At 38.0% G+C, this 26,924-nt stretch overlaps 1 protein-coding gene across 3 annotated transcripts in view; it reads right to left on the bottom strand.

Moving 5' to 3' along the window:
- The window catches only part of ADK (adenosine kinase), a 539,444-nt gene that overhangs the window by 168,414 nt on the left and 344,106 nt on the right, over positions 1–26,924 (bottom strand). For all 3 annotated transcript variants that reach the window (XM_080687589.1, XM_080687591.1, XM_080687590.1), the window contains exon 7: positions 23,673–23,843. In XM_080687589.1, coding sequence (XP_080543715.1) covers positions 23,673–23,843 — 171 coding nt within the window. The remainder of the gene's footprint in view (positions 1–23,672; positions 23,844–26,924) is intronic.

Genomic DNA, 26,924 nt, shown 5'->3' with positions numbered 1-26,924 from the left:
ATAATATAGGTAATTTGTAAAGGCTTTAACTTGAAATTGATCTAGTTCTGAGCAACCTTTCTCACATTACCTACTACACAGAGAGTTATAGGGAATTTGATAATGAAATCAGTGACAACTTAGGGGTATTTACCTGATTGTTAAAAGAAAAACGGAAAAGAAATGAAAATCCTAAGCTCAGGTCATACTAGTATATATCTAAGTGAGAGTACCTAAAGAAACAGAGGTGAGAATATTTCTAGAAAAGGCCTTCCTATGCACCTGCTGCACAGTAAATTAACACATTAAAATCACATTTTAAACACAGCCCAGTCTCATAATTCTTCCACTTCCATTTGTTATTTAAAAATTAGCACCAAGTACCATTTAGTTTTGATAACATTGCTTGGTAGGTTTCCATGTTTTTTACCCATTTTGTAGCTGTCTAAAAGTCCCCAACAATAAGAAAAAGTTTTGCTAATTTTGTGGTATTCCTTGTGTTACATTTCTGGGTCCCACATAAGAAATATAAACACTGATATCAGCATAAAAAATGTGAAGTTAATTATGAAATAAATGGAGTTCTGAATTCAGAGTATCCCTCCTAGAAGAATTAGGAACTGAAGAGGTCATTTCTGAATTAATACTATGCTGAGAGAAAGAGAATGTATATTTCCTCATGTTGTAAGGAATTAATTTTCTAAAAACTATCAATCCAAGTTGGCTTCTTGCTGTAATAAAATAATTCTATTTATCAAATTAAAAATTATATCTTAATTTGAATAAATAACTATGATTATTATCCACTCTATTAACCAGTGTCCCCATGTTTAATAATTTTGTTCAGGTCAATTACTGAAATCATACATTGCTTCAATATTAATTATTCATTATAGCTCAAAAGGAATAGTAATTTAACAATAAAACAAAAATAATGGGAACACCATATATATTTGGCCTTGAAAATAATGCAAATCTTATGAGCAGTCATATTTCGAAATGAACATTAGAATACCCTTGCAAGAATAAAGGATTAAAAATAAATTTTGATCAGCTCTTGAATATAGAAAAAGGTGACAGATTTAAGTCTTCTATTTCTTAGGTAGCAAAATTTGATAATAGGGAGCTCAAGTCCCTTAGTCTTCCTTCTCTACACTATGTATTGAAGCCAGAGAGGAAGAGGGCTGACAAAATGCTTTTGGTAGAAACCAAAGTCCCTGGGTTTGTTAAATTTTTACAAGGTCCCACAAAATTGAGGCCCTTAAAATTATTCACATTAGCTGGGATACCTAGTCTGGATCTGAACTCCATATGTGAAAACACATTAGAGATTCCTATTTTGGAAAAAATTGAGAGGAAACAGACTGTGATAAGTAACTGACTATATAAAAGCAATGTTAACATTCTTAGCAATTTTAGAATACCTAGCGCAGAGCACTGTGCCTGACAACATATATGCACTATAAATAAATTGTCAAATTAAAGGACATTAAATCTCTAAGACAGTACCTTAAACTAAAATAAACTTTCAGTTCTATTCTTTTTAAAATCTATCACCCAATAATTTTGTTTTTATATTGACTAGCTTACCAAAGCACACAATTTGGGTATTATGAAATTGTGAAGAACATTTATTCTTTTATACTTATATCTGTGCTCAAGATCATATAGATTCTATTTTACTTGCTTTGAATTATAACAGAGAGAAAAGTAAATGAAAATTGGAGTAATCATATCACTGCCTTGTTTTTATATAGCCTTTGTGTTTCTGAAATCATATTCACATATTTTACTTAATACTAACAAACCAGAGTATGCCTATTACCACTTTTCAGATGAGAAAATTTAGGGCTAGACAAGTTAAATGGACTTGTCATTGCCATACAGCTTAATTGGCTAACAGATCAGAGGTCCCATGACTTTAATAACCATATCATACTAAAGAGTACTACGTCTAGTATACAGAAAAAGCATTAATATGCATCTGTACTATTAACTCTTAAGAGGCTGAGTGGAAATGATAAAAATTTGGAAATCTATTGTCCATAGTTGAAACCAGGACCAATGTAGATGAGTAAGTCCCAGATGCCATACTTCATGATATTCTCCTAACTCAGAAAAGGTGATAACTGGAAATAACTTAAATGTCCATATTCAAGAGAGTGACTGAATAAACTATATTACATTCACAAATGTGGTACAATGCAGATATAAAAAAAATGAGGAAGATTTCTATGAGCTTTTATGGAATGATTTCCAACTTAAGAAGAAAAAAAAACACCTAAAGTGCAAAGAGAACCTATAATGCTACAGTTCATGTTACAAAGAAGGGGATAAAGATATACAGTTTGCTGCTAATTTGTGCTAACGAAAATAAAGGAATGTGAGCCAGAGACAGTTCTTCCTCACAGAGAATTCCAATTAATAAACACAGAAGAAATGATGGAAATAGAAAAATCATCATTTGGCAAATACCACATTAATTACTGGAGGCAAAAATCATCAATAGATGCTAAAAGTATGGGTAAAAATATAATGAAAGAACAAAATTATTACATTCCCTTGTATTTCCCCACAGGATACTTATTAATTAAATTACAAAGGAAAAGACAGTACCTTTAAAGTGCATGAACTGGGTCAACATCTCAACCCAGTGATCAAAGTTAATAATATCACCAGTAAATTGAAATCTTGATATATGAAGAAAGACACAACAGCTTTTATAAGTATTCCTGCCAACACAACATTAGTTATGAGTAAATATCAGTCAATTCTACATTGAAGGACATTCTACAAAATAACTGGCCAGTACTCTTCAAAAGTGTCTACTCATAAAAGACACAGAAAAACTGAGGAATTGTTCAGTTATTATTATAGATTATAGAATCATCAAAGCTAAGAAATTACTTATTGATAAATACTATTAGCTAATCTACAGAATCTATATAAATTTTGCCAATTTTCCTCCTAATGTCAAAGATGAAAAACAAAGAAAAAAATTGAGCTGAGTCAAAATCAGATTTTCTAAATATAGACCAATGCTCCTTCCATTATCATATAAATGTACAGGTTTTAGTCAAATTCATAAAATAATTTCAATATTAAGAACATTTTTAAGGGCATTAAAGAACTTTAAATATAAACTCTTTACTTTTATACCATATCAGACTAGACAAATTACACTAAAATAGTCACAGATTTGTAGCATAGTAACTGAAACAATCAAATAAATAAAAAAAGATTAATTGAAATACTGAATAATGTGAAAAGGCATTATTGCATAACAAAGGATTATCTCCCTAGCAATTTAAACCATTTCAAATTACAGGGCTTTTTAGCAATCATGGCTGGTAATTTGGGGATGATTTAAAAACCTTTCATTTTTAGAGAGGTAATGTAGTTGGTAAGGGGAGGGAAATGAAGGGAGTAAGAGAGAAAGGGTATGTTGGTGAGGATCAGAAGAGAAAAGAGGGAAAGAGAGGGTTAAGTAGAAAGTAAAGGAGATGCAAAGCATATAGTTAAATAGCCTTTGGCGCTTTAAGAATCCTTCCCACAGCACATCTTTACAATATTGCACTGACTTTACAAGCTTCCCTAGTGCTACAGTGAATCAGTCTCTCTCTCTCTCCTCCCTCTCCCTCTCCCTCTCTCCCTCCCCCCTCACCCCCCTCTCATCTGATAAGTAAAGTATATCAGAAAGATCCTAAGGAGAAAGTTGAATCCAGGAGGTAAGCGGCAATCTGATGATGCCATCGACCTTTCTTAACTGAAATTTCGTTATCCTCAGCAGATAATATAAATATGCCAGAATTTTATAAGAGTGCCATAGTTTTTATTTTTATTTCTTTGGAGGGGTTATGTATCATCTCTGAAAAGATTCTTGTCTATCTTACAGACTTCTCTTACTGCTTATAGCAAAGAAAGAGAAAAGGGAAAGGACTACTATATGAACAGTATCAGGAAGGTGATGTCCATTTTTCAATGAAAGAAACAAGGCACTTTTTTTAAAAAAAGGAATTACCATTTTAGACAGAGCCCTATCCCCCACATTCACGTTAGGAACATCTTGATACTGTTATCAGTAGGGAACTCTCCTCGCCACCACTGGTTGCTGGTGGGAGTGGGCTTCTTGCGATGTCCCGAGAAAAAGAATTTTCTGACACTTGCACGGGAGGATGAGTTATTGTAGAAAGCTTTATTTCTATGGAATTAAATCCCTGAGTTCCCAAGGTCCCATTTGCCTCTGTCCCACCATGGAGGAAGTGTAGCTGTGATTTCAAAAGGGCTAGAATTAAAGTTATTGCCCAGAGTTTTTGCTCCATGTTGGGGCACAGTCCAACCCAGTATCAGGATAGTTTAGTTTGTGTTCCCAGTCTTAGTCCATCAGTCCATTGTGGGTGGGGTCCACGAGGCAGCTTGCATTGGTCCACCCCCTCTGGACAATGATCTCTGTTCCAAAGTTTGTCTGACAGGCAACTTCCGTTACCCCAACTTCACTGCCCAAGCACCCATCTCCCCTTTGTTCAGTCCCTTCCCCAGTAATCTGCAGGGAATGGAGCTGGGGAGTGTGGAATTGCAGATTCCTGTTGAAGCTGCCCACATGACCATGCTTATAATGTCTGGCCTCCTCTTTTGCCCCTTTCCTATTATTAATAACGAGAGGCCCAGTGCACAAAATTTGTGCATGGGGGGGAGGGGTCCCTCAGCCAAGCCTGCACCCTCTCGCAGTCCAGGACCCTCGCTCCTTACCGCTCAGCTCACTGCTCCTTAGTGCTGCCATGGAGATAGGAGAGGCTCTCGCCACTGCCACTGGGCTCACCAGCCGTGAGTCCAGCTTCTGGCTGAGCGGTGTTCCCCCTGTGGGAGCGCACTGACCACCAGGGGGCAGCTCCTGCGTTGAGCGTCTGCCCCCTAGAGATCAATGCGCATCATAGCGACCAGTAGTTCTGGTCGTTCCGCTGTACTGGTCGCTTAGGCTTTTAGTATATAGATTAGCTAATTACAATGGTATCAATACAGTGGAAAAAAAAAAAGACCATCTCTTCTGGCAGAATATGGATCTAGTGCAGGGGTGGGCAAACTTTTTGACTTGAGGGCCACAATGGGTTCTTAAACTGGACCGGAGGGCCGGAACAAAAGCATGGATGGAGTGTTTGTGTGAACTAATATAAATTCAAAGTAAAGGAGCGGAGGGATGAGCAAGAGAACCCTCCGCTCTTTCGGCTCTGCGGGCCGGATAGAACAGCCGAACGGGCTGGATCCAGCCCGCAGGCCGTAGTTTGCCAACGGCTGATCTAGTGACAGATCCTAGCTCTCTGAAAATGTTTGGAAATCATGTATCTCAAGGAATTAGGTTTGACAAAAGGATGCAAAAATTCAAAGAATTTCTCTGAGGATAAAATGTGCATAGACTTGAGAAAAAAGTGTTTCTAAAAATTAAATATAATAACTTACAAAGAATAGAAACTCTCCTAACTAAAGAGAGAATATCTTAATTGAAGATATATGTATGTACAGCACTTAACCATATTGGGCACATATAATTTAAAGATTTACACAGATTTTCATATTGAAATAGCAAATGATTTCCATTACACAGATGTACAGAAACTGACAAACTACTTCAGATAAGAGTTTATCAATGGTTATTTATAATTTAGAAGCATTATTGCTATTTTTAAATTATTAATTTTTATACTATCTTCTAAAAAATAATCAATGGCTATTAGAAAGATTAAAATGAATTTAACAGTATACTAGTAAACAACAAATGTCAATTAAGTCTCTCCCCTCCCAGAAAAGCATGTAAAAGAAGAAAAAGCTAATCTATTCCATGTGGTTTTGTAAAAAGATGATTAGGGACCAGCCAGTGTGGCTCAGTGGTTGAGTGCCAACCAGGAGGTCATGGTTCGATTCCCGGTCAGGGCACATGCCCAGGTGTGGGCTCCATCCCCAGTAGGGAGCGTGCAGGAGGCAGCCAATCAATGATTCTCTCTCATCACTGATGTTTCTCTTTCTTTCCCCCTCTCCCTTCTTCTCTGAAATCAATAAAAATATATTTTTTAAAAAAGATGATTAGGGTTTACATATAAGGAGATAGAGCCATTATTCAGGTTTAGAAAACATGGATTCAAATCCTAAAGTCAATTTTATGTTTCTTTCAAAATGTCCTGATGTTTCAAGTAGCATTCCTGTTTTTGACTGTACATCACTGTCCTCAACAATAGCAAAAATGACCACAACAACAAACTGCAGAATTTGTTCATTGTTTTGTAATTCATTCATTGATAAATTTTTTCAAACAGTTAAAACATCACTCAGGAAGGAACCAGGAATTTCAATATTCCTGGAATGTACTAGAGATTTTTAACATACTGAATCATCTGTAGGGTCAATAGGTTTAAAACTGATTTCCCTGCAAGAAGATGTACAATGTGGGAATATTGCCAGCAAAATGACCAATGAAACAGAGCAACATATAATCTTTATAAACAGAAATCATCTGTGAGATTCAAAATACTAGGTCCACGAGGGGGAGTTTTATCTAAAACGTATCATTCTGAATCTGTAAGAAATAATTAAACTGAATTCTTCTACCTAATTTTCAAGCAGTATTTTATTATTTAAATTATCTTAAAGTGCATTGTACTGGTGATGTGACGTTTCACTGTGGAATTAAGTGGTAACTCTAGACAAAGCAGTTATTATCATGAGATAATTGACCTTATTTGAGAGTTAAGCATCCTGAAGTAAAGTTGAGTGTACTTAATCCTGGCAGGTTAATTATCTAGCGATTATGGAACCTTGAAATGTATTACTCTTAAGAACCATTTGCAAGATGATGCTATTCAAAAAACTTAATTTAATAAAAATGAAAAACAAGAAGAATAACCAAGTTCTTTAGTCATGTATTGCCAGGTAATGACTACAAAGCAGCTTGCATTAGATTAGCAGGCATCAATAGATATAATTACCTGCATGTATAATGTCCTTTATTAAGCTGATTACATGTGAGTCTAGCTAGAAAATGGTTGTGGCTGAATGAAGTGTTGTAAACGTTGAAGATGTCAAAAACAAATTAAAAATAAAATGTAACACCTAAATAATTTATACACTAAAGTAGTTTCAAAACAACCTTAACAAGCCAAGCAATAAATTCAGATGTGCAGTTTAAAAGTACAAAATGCAATGTAACAGGTTACCAAGAATTTTTAATTGGGGCAACATATAAGTATGTTTCTATGCATTTCGACATTTCAGTTGAAAGTGAATCCTGGCCAGTGTGGCTTAGTGGTAGAGCGTTGGCCAGTGCACCAAAGGGTCGCAAGTTTAATTCCTGATCAAGGTTACGTACCTGGGTTGCAGGTTCCATCCCTTGCCCCAGTGGCACACACGCATGAAGCAACAATCTTTGTGCCTCTCACATCAATGTTTCTTCCTCTCTCACTCTCCCTCCTTCCCTGTCTTTTTTTTTCTTTTATATATATTTTTATTAAGGTATTATATGTGTACATATCTTACCATTGCCCCCCCACCCCACTCCCATACATGCCCTCACCCCCCAATGTTTTGCATCTGTTGGTTACTCTTATATGCATGCATATAAGTCCTTCAGTTGATCTCTTACTTCCCCCACCTCTCCCTAACCTTCCCGCTGTAATTTGACAGTCTGTTTGATGCTTTACTGCCTCTGTATCTATCTTTTTGTTCATCAGTGTATAATGTTTTTTATTATCCACAAATGAGTGAGATCATGTGGTATTTTTCTTTCATTGACTGGCTTATTTCACTTAGCATAATGTTCTCTAATTCCATCCAGGTGCCTACAAATGGTAATAATTCCTTCTTTTTTATGGCAGCATAGTATTCCATTGTGTAGATGTACCATAATTTTCTGATCCAGTCATCTGCTGACGGGCACCTAGGCTGTTTCCAAATCTTAGCTATTGTAAATTGTGCTGCTATGAACATAGGGGTGCATATATCCTTTCTGATTGGTGTTTCTAGTTTCTTAGAATATATTCCTAGGAGTGGGATTACTGGGTCAAATGGGAGTTCCATTTTCAGGGTTTTTTTTGTTTTTTTTTCTTTTTTTTTTTTAAATATATTTCACTGATTTTTTACAGAGAGGAAGGAAGAGTGATAGATAGTCAGAAACATCGATGAGAGAGAAACATCGACCAGCTGCCTCCTGCACACCCCCCACTGGGGATGTGCCCGCAACCAAGTTACATGCCCTTGACCGGAATCGAACCCGGGACCCTTCAGTCCGCAGGCCGACGCTCTATCCACTGAGCCAAACCGGTTTTGGCTCATTTTCAGTTTTTTTTTTTTAAATATATTTTATTGATATTTTATAGAGAGGAAGGGAGAGGGATAGAGAGCTAGAAACATCGATGAGAGAGAAACATCGATCAGCTGCCTCCTGCACACCTCCCGCTGGGGATGTGCCCGCAACCAATGTACGTGCCCTTGACCGGAATCGAACCCGGGACCCTTCAGTCCGCAGGCCGACGCTCTATCCACTGAGCCAAACCGGTTTCGGCTCATTTTCAGTTTTTTGAGGAAACTCCATACTATTCTCCACAGTGGCTGCACCAGTCTGCATTCCCACCAGCAGTGCACGAGGGTTCCTTTTTCTCTGCATCCTCGCCAACACTTGTCGTTTGTTGATTTGTTGATGATAGCCATTCTGACAGGAGTGAGATGGTACCTCATTGTCGTTTTGATTTGCATCTCTCGGATAATTAGTGACTTTGAGCATGTTTTCATGTGTCTCTTGGCCTTCCTTCTATCTTCTTTAGAAAAGATTCTATTTAGGTCCGTTGCCCATTTTTTTATTGGATCATTTATCTTCCTTTTATTAAGTTGTATAAGCTGCCTGTAGATGTTGGAGATTAAACCTTTATCAGTGATAACATTTGCAAATATGTTCTCCCATTCAGTGGGGTTTCTTGTTGTTTTGTTGATGGTTTCTTTTGCTGTGCAAAAGCTTTTTATTTTGATGTAGTCCCATTTGTTTATTTTCTCTTTGGCTTCCATTGGGGCAGTATCAGTGAAAAAGTTCTTTCGGCATATGTCTGAGATTTTGCTGCCTGTGGATTCCTCTAGTATTTTTATGGTTTCCCGTCTTATGTTTAAGTCCTGTATCCATTTCGTGTTTATTTTTGTGTATGGTGTAAGTTGGTGATCTAATTTCATTTTTTTGCATGTATCTGTCCAATTTTCCCAACACCATTTATTGAAGAGACTGTCTTGACTCCATTGTATGCTCATGCCTCCTTGGTCAAATATTAATTGCGTATAGTGGTTTGGGTCAATATCTGGATTCTCTATTCTATTCCATTGCTCTATATGTCTATTCTTGTGCCAGTACCAGGCTGTTTTGAGAACAGTGGCTTTGTAATACATCTTGAAATCTGGTATTGAGATCCCACCTACTTTGTTCTTCTTTCTCAGGATTGCTGTGGCTATTCGGGGTCTTTTTTTATTCCAAATGAATTTTTGGAGAGTTCTTTCTAGGTCTGTGAAATATGCCATTGGTATTTTAATGGGGAGTGCATTGAATCTATAGATTGCTTTGGGTAGTATGGACATTTTAATGATGTTGATTCTACCAATCCACGAACATGGTATGTTCTTCCATCTGTTTACGTCTTCCTCTATCTCTTTTTTCAGTGTCCTGTAGTTTTCCGCGTATAGGTCTTTTACCTCCTTGGTTAAGTTTATTCCTAGGTATCTTAATTTTTTTGGTGCGATGGTAAATGGGATTGCTTTTTTAGTCTCTCTTTCTGTAAGTTCACTATTAGTGTATAGAAATGCCATAGATTTCTTGGCGTTAATTTTGTATCCTGCTACATTGCCGAATTCATTTATTAAGTCTGTTAGTTTTTTGATGGAGTCTTTTGGGTTTTTTTATATACAATATCATGTCATCTGCAAATAAGGACAGCTTTACTTCTTCTTTTCCAATTTGGATGCCTTTTATTTCTTCTTCTTGTCTAATTGCAATGGCTAATACTTCCAGTACTATGTTAAACAAGAGTGGTGAGAGTGGGCATCCCTGTCTTGTTCCTGTTCTTAGGGGAAATGGTTTTAGTTTTTGCCCATTAAGTATGATGTTAGCTGTGGGTTTATCATATATAGCTTTTATTATGTTGAGGTATGATCCTTCTATTCCCACCTTGTTGAGAGTTTTTATCAAGAAAGGGTGTTGGATTTTGTCAAATGCTTTTTCTGCATCAATTGATATGACTATGTGATTTTTATCTCTCAATTTGTTTATGTGATGTATCACATTTATTGATTTGCGGATATTGTACCATCCTTGCATTCTGGGATAAATCCTACTTGGTCATGGTGTATGATCTTTCTGATGTACTGCTGGATCTGATTTGCTAAAATTTTGTTGAGGATTTTGGCATCTACGTTCATGAGGGATATTGGCCTGTAATTCTCTTTCATTGAGTTGTCTTTATCTGGTTTTGGTATTAGGGCAGGGGTGGGCAAACTTTTTGACTCAAGGGCCACAATGGGTTCTTAAACTGGACCGGAGGGCTGGATCAAAAGCATGATGGAGTGTTTGTGTAAACTAATATAAATTCAAAGTAAACATCATTACATAAAAGGGTATGGTCTTTTTTTTTATTTTAATAGTTTTATTCATTTCAAACATTTTAACAAGAAGAATGTAAACACTAATTATTATAATTTGAAACTTCAAAAAATGGAGGAATCATAGCACAATAACATACCTTATATTGAAGATGGCAAAGGCAAAATAAAATTGCCTAACAAAGGAAAGGTACAAAAGCCTTTCAAATTAAACTTAAATATAATAATTTAAAACTAAAATAAATTGAAAAGAACAAAATGTGTAAACAGTAAATTAAACATTTTCTTTAGTGCAACTTCCAAATTATGCCCGGGACGTAGATGTAGATGGCAATGTAGACTGGGTTGAAAGGTTTTTGGTCTTTAAAACATCAGCTTCAGTGGGAACAGTGTTGTTGGTCTCCTTTTTAGCTAATGCTCTGATACTGTGCTCTCCAGGGGCGTGTCTCCGTACATCACCACGATAACGTGTCTACGCATTCCCAGGGTGATGTTGGGGGACGCGTCCGTGGGCATTACAAGGAGCCTCTGGAAGATTGAGAGGTTGTTCCTTCTACTGAATGGGCGGATATAAATCCGCCCACTCAGAAGAAGGAGCTGCGGCTGTGTTTCCCGACGTTGCCATGTTAACACTGCTGCTGGTGAAGGAGCGGAGGGGAGAGCAAGAGAACCCTCCGCTCTTTCGGCTCCGCGGGCCGGATATAACAGCCGAACGGGCTGGATCCGGCCTGCAGGCCGTAGTTTGCCCACAGCTGTATTAGGGTGATGCTGGCTTCATAGAAGGAGCTTGGAAGTGTTCCTTCCTCTTGAATTTTTTGGAATAGTCTGAGGAGGATGTGTTTTAGTTCTTCCTTGAATGTTTGGTAATACTCTCCTGTGAAGCCATCTGGCCCCGGGCTTTTGTTTGCCGGAAGCTTTTTGATGACTGCTTCAATTTCTTCCATAGTTACTGGCATATTGAGCTGTTTAGATTCTTCCTGATTGAGTTTTGGAAGGTTATATTTTTCTAGGAATATGTCCATTTCCTCCAGGTTGTCCAGTTTGTTGGAATAGAGTTGTTCGTAGTACTTTTTAACAATCCTTTGTATTTCGGTGGGGTCTGTTGTTATTTCACCTCTATCATTTCTGATTTTGTTTATTTGGGTCCTCTCTCTTTGCTTCTTGGTGAGCTTGGCTAGAGGTTCATCAATCTTGTTTATCCTTTCAAAGAACCAGCTCTTGGTTTTGTTGATCTTTTGTATTGTTTCTTTGGTCTCTATGTCCTTTATCTCTGCTCTGATCTTTATTATTTCCTTCCTTCTGCTTACTAAAGCTGTTATCCTTCTGTCAGAATCTAAAGCACTAAAAAGAATGGAAGACAGGGGAGACTTTTTACCCTCTAACTTGACGCCCCCCAAGTTAGAGCTGGAGTCTGTGCCAGGTGATAATGTACTGCTTCCTTGAAGTGCTGGCTGTTCCATGGAATTTACAGAAGATTTGTTTGTAGTGCTATTATTGCTAAATTTAGTTGTGTGTTCTACATCAAGGCTTCTATGTGGAAGAGTGCAATTGGTCATACCCCCCTTCAAGTCCCCTGATTCAGATGCCACCATTTCACCCCCCTGAGAAGATGAAGTAAGAGTTCGTTTTCCCCCATCGAGGGAACTGGAATTGTCATGATCAGAATTTGTTGAACTTTTAGTCAATTTCTTAGCCAACCCATTTACAGGTGCTTGTGGCAGAGCTGTCTGACCACTGGTATTCATGGTTCTAAGATTTTCTAAGGAAAACTCCAAAACTGACTGTCTCCCCAACAGCTCAGCTCCGAGTTCATAGGACTGAGATAAGAAAGGGTGAGATTTAAGGACTGCTTGCTGAAGACACCTTGCAATTTCAACGATTCCTTCGAGGATACAGGTGTTACATCAGAGCAGAGATAAGACGCCACCAATGGTTGCAGCTTTCCCAAATCTTCCTTAGGATTATTTTGGAAGTCTAGACTGGGATCCTCTGCAGCAATGGCTTTTCTTTTGGTTCCGTAGGCAGCAATAAGGATGTTGGCGTTGCCATTGTTTTCGGCACTGCCAGGGGACAAAGTGGAGGATGGGGGAGCCAGTTTGAACCGGATATGGTGTGCTTCAGCTGCTGCGTCAGTGAGAGTGGGCGCCATCGCAGCCATTCAGCACAGAGAGACAGGAAGTCCAGCCTCTCCCGGTGCCGAGGCCAGCTCCACGGCCCCTTTCTGCCTTCCCAGAGAACAGACTTAAGAGGCATCCGAATAGCATTCATAGTGTCAGGAATAGTTCAGACAATACTCAAAAATGAGCAAGAAGGGAGTCTTAGTAATCCCTCAGTTACCAAGTATCAGCAGGTGGAACAAATGTTTTGTTTCAAGAAGGTATCTGCACGGCTCAACCAAGCCTAGAAGTGGGGGCCCCCCTCCTTCCCTTTCACTCTCTCTAAAAATCAATGGAAAATATATCCTCGAGTGAGGGTTAACAACAACAACAAAAGTAAACCACACAGATCAAAATCACAATGAGATGCCACTTCACTCCCATTAGGATAGCCATTATAAGGAAAAGGGAAATAACAAGTGTTAGCAATGATGTAGAGAAATTGGAACTCTCCTTCACTGCCAGTAGAAATGTAAAATGGTGAAGCTGCTGTGGAAAACAATCTGGTGGTTGCTCAAAAAGTTAATCATAGGATTATTATCATATGTTCCAGTGATTCTAAGATAGTATAGGAACTTTAAACTGAGAATGGAAAAATACCAGGTGGCCAGAAAGCCAAGTTAAGACCAGGTGGCCAGAAGATGTCAAAACCACTGTTCCACATGCATAGATGATCAAGGTTTGGCCACTATACGACCTTACTGGAGTGGCGGTAATAAGCAACACCAACACTTTGCCCCCATAGCTTAGGCAAAATATTTGCCAAGCAACCTGACAGAAGGAAGAAGTAACCCTACCCTGACATGGAAAATTCCACTCCCTGAACCTTCACAAGCCCACTTTTTTCGCGCAAGCCTTCCTTTTTGCTCAAGCCCACCTTTTCACGCGAGCTCGCTTTGTCCCCAGCATATAAAAGCAGCCAGGCAGAGCCAGCCCTGGAGCCAGTTCAGAGGATCTTCCTTTCCTCTGTGCTGTCTCCCTTGTGCTCTAGCATAAATTTAATAAAATCTGTCTCGAAACTTCTCGATTTCTATCTTGGGGAACCCAAGAACTCCAATGCTGGTAACAATTCCACTTGTAAGTATATACCCCAAAGTCCTGAAGGCAGTGACTCAAACAATACTTGCACATCAGTGTTCATAGCAGCATTATTCACAAAAGCCAAAAAGTGGAAACAAACTGAGTATCTATCAACAGATGAATGAATAAACAGTGAAATTCTGACATATGCTATAATATGGATAAACCTTGAAAACATTATGTTAAGTGAAATAAGCCAGACACAGACAACTATTGTATGATACTACTTATATGAGGTACCTACAATAGGCAAATTTATAGAGACAGACAATAAAATAGTGGTAATCAGGAACACCGTGAGGGTGGGGAATGAGAAATTATTGGTGAACTTGCGGCCTGGTGCATGAAACTCATGCATGGGTAGGGTCCCTAGGCTTGGCTGGCAATCAGGGCCATTCGGGGCCTTCCTTCCCCCGGCTGCCAGCTGTCAGCTGGGCCCTTCCTTTGTTCTGCACTGTCCCCTGGTGGTCAGCGCACGTCATAGTGAGTGGTCGAACTCCCGGTTGGTCGAACTCCCAATGGAACAATTTGCATATTAACCTTTTATTATATAGGAGTAGAGGCTCGATGCACGAAATTTGTGCAAGGGGCTCAGCCCTCGCAGCCGTGGTGGCCTGCCTTGGCCCAAGGCAACCACAGTGGCTGCCTCAGTCCCGGCTTCATCCAGAAGGACATTGGGTCTAATTAGCATATTACGCTTTTATTATTATTGATATATACAGAGCTTCTGTTTGGGATGATGAAAAGATTCTGGAAATGGATAATGGTGATGGTTGTAAAACATTGTAAGTATGGTTAATGCCACTGAATTGTACACTTAAGAGTGGTATATTTTATGTCATGTAATTTTTTTATCAGAATTAAAAAAAGAAAAAAATCACATCATCTAATAATTTGTTTTTATCACACTAATGCAGGAATGATATTCCTGTGGAAAGGATATTCTATTTTGTCTTAGGATGTGCCCCACCAAATATTTTCCAATATTCTTTAGAAAAGAATATCCTTTACCCTGGGCAAATTAGTGAAAGAAAAAAATGGGAGTGAGAGATGGGAAAAATCTAGCTTGAAAGGCACTACAGTTGAGTTTCTAACACTAACAATGAAAAAAATATCTAAAATTAATATGTTAGGCCATACATTATTTTAGGCTTCAGAACAAGGACTTTGTTGATTTATAATAAAATTGGTTAGTTTTACTGAATAATGCAATGGGTGAGAAAATGAATTTTTGTTTTTAATCATTTTTAAACTATAAGAAAAAATTTGAAAGATCATCTAGTATTTTTACACAAATCCCTCACTTTACATATGAGGAAACTGAAGGAATAGTAACAGGCTAATAAATCAGCAAACTGATTAAATTAAGGGAAAATGTCTAAACATTTATTAATATATAAAGACATATCATCTGCTAATATTTAAAGCAAGTTCAAGACTTTTAGTGTGTGTCTTTCTTGTAGAACCAAATCCATAATTCATTGTTTATGAATTCCAGTTTCAGTAGAATAAAAACTTAAAGACATGAAGCCCTCCATGAGTATAGAGTTATAGCTTTTTTCTTCCTTTAATCTTTTATGCTTTTTATATTCACATCTAATTCAAGAGCAACTTAAAAAAAAAGCAATATGAATTTATTGAGTTTTGTTCCCAAACTTAATTCTCTAAACTAATTTTCATTCTATTTGCAGTCACATTTTATCAGATTACATAATACTTAAATAATTACGTAAGGAAGACAGATTGCATAAAAAGGCTTAGGAACAAATAAATTGACTCTTGATAAACAATTTTGTAGGAAGAAAAGTAAGGTGGTATATACCAGAGAATAACCTAGTAGCAACGAGTTTTCCTTCACTCACTTGGCCCCACCTGTTATATTTATCAAGCAAATGGGGACTGCATGTTATCTAAGCAAGTTAGTTAAGTGGAACTTAATTAAGAGAGGAGTCAACACTCCTGTCGCACTACCAACACCACGTAACAAAGACTGAGTACTTTCTCTGAGTCAAGCTGAACCTTTACATGCCTTAGAAAACCAGCCACAGAATTCCTGTGCAGATTACATAACAGTTTTTGTGGACACCCTTTATAACTTTAGGAAGTTGGTACTTCTTCATTCTAACATTGGTTCTTTGAAAGTTTTATTAGAACTACTCTAGATTAATTTTTCCTATTTTTAAACCTATATAAATGTAATCACACAGTATATATACTTTAAAAATAGCTTTATGTGATGTAATTGACATATAATATCTGCCCAAATTACAAGTATATAATTAGATAAGCCTTTAAAAATTTATATTTTTATTGATTTCAAAGAAGAAGGGAGAGGGAGATAGAAACATCAGTGATGAGAATCATCGATTCGCTGCCTCCTGCATGCCCCCTACTGGGGATTGAGCCTACAACCCGGGCATGTGCCCTGACACAGAATCAAACCATGACCTCGACTTTCAACCACTAAGCCATGCTGGCCGGGCTAATTAGATTAAGTTATGACACATATATAAAGTCCTGAAACCATCCCACAATCAAGGTAAGGAAAGCATCCATTACTTTCAAAGTACGGCATTTATTATGATGGTATCAAAAATAATATTTTTAAATTTCAATTTCTGAGTGTTTGTTGCTAATATATAGAAAAATAATTGGTCTTTGTATATTTTTCTTGTATCCCACAACCTTGCTAAAATCACTTCTAGTTCTAATAGCTTTTTGTAGATTCCATAGGATTTTTTACAGACTATCATGGTGTTTGATAAATTTTTACTTCTTTTCTAAAATGGATGTTTTTCATACCTTATTAGCACTGAACAAAGCTGAAGAAAAGAAAGTGAACATCCTTGCTTTGTTCCTGATCTTAGAGGAAACTATTCAGTCTTTCATCATTCAGTAAAATATTAGCTGTACAATTTTTGTGGATATTTTTTATAGGGTTAAACAAGTTCTCTTCTATTCCTAGTATTCTGAGGGCTTTTATCACCCTGAGTAGATATTGGATTTTGTTAGATATTTTTTCTGTGTCTATTAAGCTGAGCATGTTTGTTTTTTTTTTTTTTTTTTTTTTTTTAGTTTTACTAAGAAGAATTATAATAATTGGTTTTTAAATGTTTAACCAACCCTGCATTTCGGGTAATGATGAATTATTCTTTTTATATATTGTTGGGCTTGATTTGCTAAAACTATCTTAAGAATTTTTGCATCTGTATTTATGAGGGATATGGGTCAGTAGTTTGTTGTTTTTTTTTTTTTGTATGTGTGTGTTTGCTAATCCTCACCCAAAGATATTTTTCCATCGGTTTTTATAGAGTGGAAGGGAGGGGAGGGAGAAGAGGGGGGGGGGGGAGGAGAGAGAGAGAGAGAGAGAGACAGACAGATTAGATGACTCCTGCACGGCCCCTACTGGGGCTGAGAATTGAACCTGCAACACAGGTATGTACCCTTGACCCTGGGAACCATGGGCTGATGCTCTAACCAGTGGTCGGCAAACTCATTAGTCAACAGAGCCAAATATCAACAGTACAACGATTGAAATTTCTTTTGAGAGCAAATTTTTTAAACTTAAACTTCTTCTAACACCACTTCCTCAAAATACACTTGCCCAGGCCATGGTATTTTGTGGAAGAGCCACACTCAAGGGGCCAAAGAGTTGCATGTGGCTCTCGAGCCGCAGTTTGCCGACCACGACTCTAACCACTGATCAACACCTGCTAAGGTAGTTCTCTTTTAATTCTTTGTTTTGGGCAGTGTTTTTTCCTCTTCAATTTTGTGGGATAACTCATATAGAACTGGTGTTATTTCTTCCTTAAGTAAGTGGTAGAATTCAACATTGAAGTAATCTGGCCCTTGAGTTTTCTTTGTGGGAACGGTTTTAACTAAAAATTCAATTTTTTGATAGATAATCCAAATAGCCCTATTTCTATTTCTTTGTGAGTGTGCTTTGGTACTTTATGTCTTTCAATGAATTTGTCCATTACATAAAGGCTGTCAATTATATAAGAAAAATATTGTTAGACGAGACTACGTAGCTTCTACTCTAGACCAGTGGTCGGCAAACTGCTGCTTGAGAGCCACATGAGGCTCTTTGGCACCTTGAGTGTGGCTCTTCCACAAAATACCATGGCATGGGCGAGTCTATTTTGAAAAAGTGGTGTTAGAAGAAGTTTAAGAAATTTGCTCTCAAAAGAAATTTCAATCGTTGTACTGTTGATATTTGGCTCTGTTGACTAATGAGTTTGCCGACCACTGCTCTAGACTAATTTTGCCTCTGAAGTTTTCTGAGTACTAGTAATGGGGCCCCATTTTGAGGTTATCCACTCTGGCAAAACAGGAATGATTACAGGCTCTATGTGTACTCTGAGGATTATTCGATCTAATCTTTTCAGGTGGTTCTTTTCCCAATCTTCATCAGTTTCCTCTCAAATACATGCTGATAAGTAATCAGCTGATGATTTGGGCGGGACTCTGCAAATCTGTGCTCTCTCTCTCTCTATGCAGCTGTTTCCTATCTGGTACTCTAACTTCCAAACTCTGGCTGTTTAGCTGTCAGATTTCTTAAACTGCCCGTTATGTCCTCAGTTCCAAAGAGGTACGCAAGAAGGTTCCCCTCTATGTGGTATGGCCTGGAAATTTGCTCTAAGCAGTAAGATAGGGTAATCATAGTGCTCACCTGATTTATTTATTGTCTCAAATTACCTGTCCTTCATTACCTGTAAAGAGAGAGCCTTGGTGGACAAGACATTTTTAAAAATATTAAGGTTATCAAAAGAATTTTAAAGCATCATTACTAATTTATGACCCTCTAAAAAAAGGAAGGTGGCAACAGGTAGAAAATAAGCCACCCTCGCCAGTATGGCTCAGTGGACAGAGCATCAGCCCATGCACCAAAGGGTCGCAGGTTCGATTCCCGTCAAGGGCACATACCTGGGTTGCAGGTTTGATCCTTGGTCCTGGTTGGGATGAGTGTGGGAGGCAACCAAATGATGTGTCTCTCTCACATAGATGTTTCTCTCTCTCCCCCATCCCTCTCACTTCCACTCTCTCTAAAAAAAAAAAAAAATCAATGAAAAAAATCTCCTCGGGTGAGGATTAAAAAAAGAGAAAGTAAAAGTCAACTGTATTTGGTTTTACCTAAATATTAACATTTTGAAAATTTATATGAAGCACAATGGATTTTATTTGTGGGGGGGGGGGCGGATTGGGGAGAGGTGAGAAAGACTAAACAATCCTATATATGTAATCCCTGATAAATATACTTTACACTTCATTGCATTTTAGAAATAAAATGTTCCTTTTTCCCCAGGAGAACTGAGGATAGTTCATTATTACTAAAGTATTCAAGGAGAAGAATGATTAGAGATGAGGTTAAAGCTCACAATACTATACTTGCTTTTTATAATAAAATATAGTAACATTTTTATTTATCCTTATTAAATTTCACCACTCTACAGATATTTCCAGTCTATTAAAAATTTTAAGTCTCATTTTGACATTTAACCTCCCTGATATTTGTTAAAGTGGTACATTATTTGCATTCTCTGAATCTGCACTATCTGTAAATACAACTTTATCCAAATGAAAGCTCCGGGTAAACCTTGAGGCATATTACTAAAAATCTATTTATCAGCAGGCTTCCTGAAACTGGTTCAACAAAATACCAAATATATCTAATTGCCCTATATCCAATATTTATTATTCTATAATCCATATTATGACAGATTGTCTCAAATATATTATACACCCACTGTTTATTGGTCTGCCAAAATAAGCACTATGTATCTGTTGAAATGAATTCATATGAATACTAATCACATCAAAAAATTAAACATACATGACTTGTAGCCATGTAGCAGCTTATAATTTTACCACTTTCTCTTCTGGGCAGGGAAAAATGAGTTCTAACATATCTATACTAAGTTCCAGTCAAACTTTAACTTTTCTGGTTTGTAGAAACAATCATTTTTTTCTAATGTGGTAAAAAAAAATATGTATATATAATTTTACCATTTTAAGTATTAAATTCAATACATAAAGTACATTTACAGTGTTGTGCAACCATCACTACTATCCATTTCCAGAACTTTTGTCATCCACTTTACCCCAGCGCCTAGAAACTATTATTCTACTGTTTGTATGAATTTGACTATTCTAGGTACCACTTATAAGTAGAATCACCACAGGAAAATCCAATAGTTGTTTATTTGTTTATGGCTTATTTCACTTAATGTTTTCAAGGTTTGTTCATGCTGTAACATGTATTGTAATTACATTCCTTTTTAAGGCTAAATAATGTATTCCATTATATGTAGAGTGACTCTTGATAACATGGGAGTTAGGGGAACTAGACGCCCATGCAGTTGAAAATAAAATCTTTGTGTAACTTCTGACTTCCCCAAAACTTAACTACTAATAGCCTATTGTTGACCAGAAGCTTTACGGATAACATAAATAGTTGATTAACACATATTTTGTACATTATGTTTTATATACTGCATTCTTACAATCAATGAAGCTAGAGAAAAGAAAATGCTATTAAGAAAATCATAAGGAAGACAAAATACATTTGCAGCACTATTCATATTTATTGAAAAAAACCTGTATATAAGTGGACCTGAACAGTTCAAACCCATGTTGTTCAAGAATCAACTGTATATACCAAATTTTGTTTATTCCTCTAATGAGGAACAACATTTGGATTGTTTCTAACTTTTGGCTATTGTGAATAATGCTGCCATAAACATTGGTGTGCAAGTATTTGAACCCCTGCTTTCAGGTATTTGGGGTATAAAGTAGAAGTGGACTTGCTGGATCATATGAAATAAATCTATGTTTAACTTTTTGAGGAACAACTAAATTGTTTGCCACAGCAACTGCAGCCTTTCAATTCCCACCATCAATGCACAAGGGTTCTAATTTCTACACATCCTGCCAACATTTATTTTTCCATATTTTTGATATTAGTCATCCTCCTGGGTACCAAGTGGTATCTTATTTTGGCTTTCATATACATATCTCTAATGATTAGTGATGGTGAGCATCTTTTATGTGCTTACTAGATATCTTCTTTGGAGAAATGTTTACTAAGTTCTTTGATCACTTTTGAATTGGGTTGATTGTTTTCTTGTTAAGACATATATTCTGGATATTAATTCCTTATCAGATGTATTATTTATAAGTCTTTCCTTCCATTCCATGGATTGTCTTTTTCACTTTCTTGAAAGTGTCCTTTGCCCAACTGGTGTGGCCCAGTGGTTCAGCATTATCACCTATGAACTAGGAGGTCATGGTCGGGACAAATGCCTGGTTGTTGGCTCAATCCCCAGCAGGGTGCATGCAGGAGGCAGCCGATGAATGATTCTCTCTCACCATTGATGTTTTTCTCTTTTTCTCTCCCTCTCCCTTCTGAAATAAATAAAAATATATAGACATAAAAAGAAAAGTGACCTCTAATGCACAAACATTTTAATTTTGATGAAGTCCAATTACTTTTTCTGTTGTTGCCTGTGCATTTGGAGTCATTTTTTTTTTTTTAAGTGAAGACCATTTTTATATCATCAGCATTTTCTGCAAACCTAATCATTTTGGGGCTTTTATTCTTTTCTATTCTCGTATATTTCTGTCTTTTAGCATTGTTTCCTAGTTCTAGAAATGCTTTCTATCTTTTCTTTCTTTCTTTTTTAACCTATGTTTAATAAATGGAAGCTCTTATTAAAGTTTTATGTGTGCTCTGTAATGTTTTCTTAAGGCTTCTCCCATTTTCTTCCTAATTAAGGTCATTTGAGATTATAAAGTCAGAGTTGAATTTTTGATGGTTTTCAATCCTCTCAAGTTGTCTTTACATCTGAAGTCTGATTCTTTGGAATCATATTTATATTTTAAAAAGGTTTTTACAAGTTTGTCTTCTTAAAGTCTAGGGCAGTGGTCAGCAAACTCATTAGTCAACAGAGCCAAATATCAACAGTACAACGACTGAAATTTCTTTTGAGAGCCAAATTTTTTAAACTTAAATTTCTTCTAACGGCACTTCTTCAAAATAGACTCACCCAGGCTGTGGTATTTTGTGGAAGAGCCACACTCAAGGGGCCAAAGAACCGCATGTGGCTTGCGAGCCGCAGTTTGCCGACCACTGGTCTAGGGCATCTATTTAAGTATTGCCAGTCTGATATTTTCTGACTATAAAGAACTCAGAGCATGCCCTACCTGGACTGGCTCAGTGGATATAGCGTCAGCCTGTAGACCAAAGGGTCCCAGGTTCGATTCCAGTCAAGGGCACATGCCCAGGGTTGCCAGTTCAATCCCCAATAGGGGGCATGCAGGAGGCAGCCAATCAATGATTCTTTCTCATCATTGATGTTTCTCTCTCTTCCTCTCCCTTTCTCTCTGAAATCAATAAAATAAAATAAAATAGAACTCAGAGCATCAATTTCTCCCCAAATTCTCAGACTACCATATTGATGACCAATTCTTTCATGTTATTTAAAGGGCTAGAGTAGCGCTTTTCCTAGTTGCTTCCTGTAACTTCAGAAAATAAAACTGGCAATAAGGAAAATCTAAAAGATAGATTTTAGTCAAATGAGACTTCTAGCAGATACCTAGGAATTCAAGGCTTTTACCACTACTTCTTGCCATTATGTTACTTTGTAAATCATCAACAATGTAGCATTTCCTTTGACTTGTTAGTGCTTTTAAAGATATTCATATCATATTCTTACTAGAAATCACCCATGTGGATTTCATAAATTATTTCCAGGTTAAATTTGATGTTATTCTAGGAAGACAACACAGTTATCTCATTTAGATACAAAATCAGTGAATACAACCAAACTATGTTAGAACCATGGAATTAGAATCAGAATAGACTTCTGGTATAATTAAGAGAACACATTTACTTTACATATGAAGACCCCAAGATTCATGAAATTTAAGTAATACTGCCCAGGTCACATGAAGATACACTAAGGCTCTCTTTTTTCCCTATTTCTTGGATTTTCATTTATTTATTTATTTATTTTTAAATTTCTTTATTGATTAAGGTATTACATATTTGTCCTTATCCCCCCATTAGATTTTTAAAGTATACAGGTTAGACAAAAGCTCTAAATCTAAATGAGCAAAAATATATATATATATTATTTTCCACTCATTTAGAATTAAAGTTTATTCTTGGTAAAAAGAAAAGGCTGCAAAAGTTCAAATACAAATCCATTCATCACCATCAAATATAACATACAAATATTAGCAAAAATGATACTATTAATAAAGAGATTTAATACAAATTATAACATACAAACATTTACTCATAATTTATTAAGTTAGATTCACACTTCGAAGAGCTACTTAACTTCATGAGACATTTGTTTTACACTATATGTCTCTTACCTTAATCCATGAAAACTTCAGAGGAAAACATTATTTTACTGGTCAGAAAACAAATTAGTTTATGTCAAGGGCTCAGGATGGGGAGAAGTGTTGACTAAAAGGGGTAGTGATGAAAGTGGTTTTTATCTTGACTGTGGTCATGGTTACAAGTCAGGTTTATGTGCATTTGCAAAAGCTCATAGAAATGTATGGTAAAAAGAGTGAATTTTACTATATTTAAATTATAAACTTCAATAACCTACCCTTTCAAAAACAATTTTTTTACTATTTAAAAAATTAACATATATTGAAAGAAATACCAGAAATACTGAATTAGTGCAACAAAATTAGGCAGTTCTATTGTATAATTTTCAAATATATGTATGTAAATGTTTTGGTTTTTATTTATATAATTTCTAAACTTATACACAAACCAGAAACCAAAAACACAGGCACTTAAAAAAAGAAAAAAGAGTAACTCACTGTCTCATTTCCAAAAAGTATGTCAACATAAGGCATAACTTTCATCAATGATTCCTTGTAGAATTGACTAATAAATGGTGCAGACAGGTTCAAAGTGAAAATTCTGTTGTCCGCAGAAGCATGCTGAGCCACTTTTAACACCGACTCTGGTGAAACGGTAAGAAAAAAGCCCTGGGTAAAGAAAAAAAAGAAAGAAATTAGAAATGCAATCTCCCGAGTCACTCTCAGTGAGAATTAAAAAAACCTATACAAAATACAATACATAATACATACTTTAAAATCCTATCTAATAAAAGAGTAATATGCAAATTAACCACTACTCCACTACACCCACCAGCCACACCCACCAGCCAATCAGGAGTATGCAAATTAACCCCAACCAAGATGGCTGCGGCCATAGAGCGAGCAGGAGGGAGGCTTGGGTTTCCCCGGTGATGGAGGAAGCCAAGCTTTCCACACACCCTGGCAGGCCCAGGCCTCCACTCAAGGCTACAAAGTTTCAATTATAGAAGATAAATAAATCCCAACAAAAATGGCAGCAGCCACGGAGCTGGAGAGAGCAGGAGGCTAGGGTTGCCCCCGGCGATAGAGGAAGCCAAGTTTCTGCAGCCCTGGCCTGTCTTGGCCTCCGCTTAAGGCTACAAAGTTTCAATTATAGAAGATAAATAAATCCCAACAGAAATGGCTGCTGCTAGGGAGTTAGCAGGAGGCTTGGATCCGCTTCAGGCTACAAAGTTTCAATTGTAGAAGATAAATAAATCCCAGATACCAGGGCCTCTGCTTGGGTTGCCGGGGGGGCGTGGCCAGCCTGCAAACCACCACAGGCCCCTCGCCCAGGCCACCCCATGCCCCAAGGGAACCCCCACCCTGATCCGGGACACCCTTCAGGGCAAACCAGCCGGCCCCCACCCGTGCACCAGGCCTCTATCCTATCTAATAAAAGAGTAATATGCAGAATGACCATCACTCCAACACACAAGATGGCTGCCCCCATGTAGTCAAAGATCCTGCCCCCATGTGGACACAAGATGGCCACCACAAGATGGCCAGCAGGGGAGGGCAGTTGGGAGGGACCAGGCCTGCAAGGGAGGGCAGTTGTGGGCGATCAAGCCTGCAGGGGAGGGCAGTTAGGGGTGACCAGGCCTGCAGGGGAGGGTAGTTAGAGGCAAACATGCTGGCAGGGGAGCAGTTAGGCATCAATCAGGCTGGCAGGGGAGTGGTTAGGGGGTGATCAGGCTGGCAGGCAGAAGCAGATAGGGGCAATCAGGAAGGCAGGCAAGCAGTTGGGAGCCAGCAGTCCTGGATTGTGGCAGGGATCCCAGATTGGAGAGGGTGCAGGCTGGGCTGAGGGACACCCCCCAGTGCACGAATTTCGTGCACTGGGCCTCTAGTCCTAATATATAAAAAGTCAGGGGCCACCAAGAACGAAACAACCAGATGGATGACCAAACAACAGGCTGTGTGGGGAGACCAGGCCGGCAGGGGGGTTAGTGAGGGACAACCAAACAACTGAACAGCAGGCTGCGTGGGGCGACCTGGCCAGCAGGGGTGTTAGTGGGGGATGACCAAACCACTGAACAGCAGGCTACGTGGGGCGACCAGGCCGGCAGGCACTGGGGACGCTGCGGGTGACAAGGCCAGTGGGGGGGGGGCAGTTGGGGGTTATCAGGCTGGCAGGGGGGCAGTTTGGGGTGACCAGGTCAGCGGGGGGGGGCAGTGAGGGGCGACCAGGCTGTTGGGGGGGCAGTTAGGGGTGACCAGGCCAGCAGGGGGGGGCGGTTAGGGGTGACCAGGCTGGCAGATGGGGGCAGTTAGGGGCGACCAGGCTGGCAGGGGGGCAGTTGGGGGTGACCAGGCCGGCAGGAGGGGCAGTAAGGGGCGACCAGGTTGGCGGGGGCGGGAAGGAGGGCAGTTAGGGTCGACCAGGAAGGCAGGCAGGCGAGCAGTTAGGAGCCAGCAGTCCTGGATTATGAGAGGGATGTCCACCTACCAGTTTAGGCCCAATCCCTGGGATCGGGCCTAAACCGGCAGTCGACATCCCCCGAGGGGTCCCGGATTGGAGAGGGTGTCGGCTTTGCTGAGGGGACCACCCCCTGCGTGCACAAATATTGTGCACCGGGCCTTTAGTACAATTATAAAAGGCGAGGCAGAAAACGGCAGCGTTTGATCAGGAGAAAAGTTTATCATATGAGTACTATATGTTTGATATGTGCCATTATGTCAGAGTATAACATTACTTATTTCATATTAGATTTGTATACTCAACACTAAAAGAATTCTGGAAATCTACATAAGAAAAAATATTTGAAAGGTCTCATTCAAGACAATAATTACATTTAAATCAGAGAAACAGTAATGAAGGCAGATTGGATCCCTCAAGCTTCTTAGAGATACTTCATATTCTTATAAAAGTAACGTGATATTTATTTAAAAATTAAATTAGTTTACTAAGATCATAGTTTGTTACCTTATGAATATCTAAACTGATTTTTTAAAGGAAGATGTGAATTAAAAATTTTTTTAATTAAAATTTCATGTCAGGAAAGCTATATTTTAAAATGCTATATATCTATGTCTGACACATTAGTAAAAGTGTTTAAAATATATCTATGCATTTTAGATGAAGAAAGCATAAGCAAAGGCATGGATGCTTATATAGGAAATTGGTTTGAATGGGGAACAAGTGCGTGGAAGAATAAATAATGGGCAATAGATGATAAAGCTGGATAGGCCAGCGAGGTGAACAACACAAAGGGCCAGGAGGGGCAGATTATGAGTCTGTTAGGTGGGGTGGGAAAGGATCATAAAGTTTCCCTTGAAAAAAATGGAATAACAAACTTGTAAGAAAATTTAAAGAAATGTTAATGTGGACAGCAACAATTTAGCAACAGTCAATCAAAGCTACATTTAGTTCTGCAAAAGGTAAACATCCTGGGAATATTCTAGACTTCCAATTGTTTAAGATGTAAGGGACAAAGGAAAAGTCAGGAGATGTTTGAGATTCTGAATACGATTCTACCATTAATAGAAATAAAAACATCCAGAATAAGACCTGGCTTAGATGGAAATAGTGTTTAGTTGTGTTTATACTCTCTTTTCTGGTGTTAAGAGACCCCCTAATATCTATGAGAAAGCTGGACTCAGGAGAAAGGCTCTGGAAGAAAGTGATAGTAAAAGCGGGTTGTAATTACCAAGGAAGAGAATGGAGAAAAAGAAGAGGACAAAGGACAGAATGAAGAACAAAAATTAGGG

This window comes from Plecotus auritus (assembly GCF_963455305.1).
Source record: "Plecotus auritus genome assembly, chromosome: 9".
NCBI lineage: Eukaryota > Metazoa > Chordata > Mammalia > Chiroptera > Vespertilionidae > Plecotus > Plecotus auritus.
Note: the sequence above shows the minus strand (reverse complement) of the source record. Positions and strands in the feature narration are given on the sequence as shown.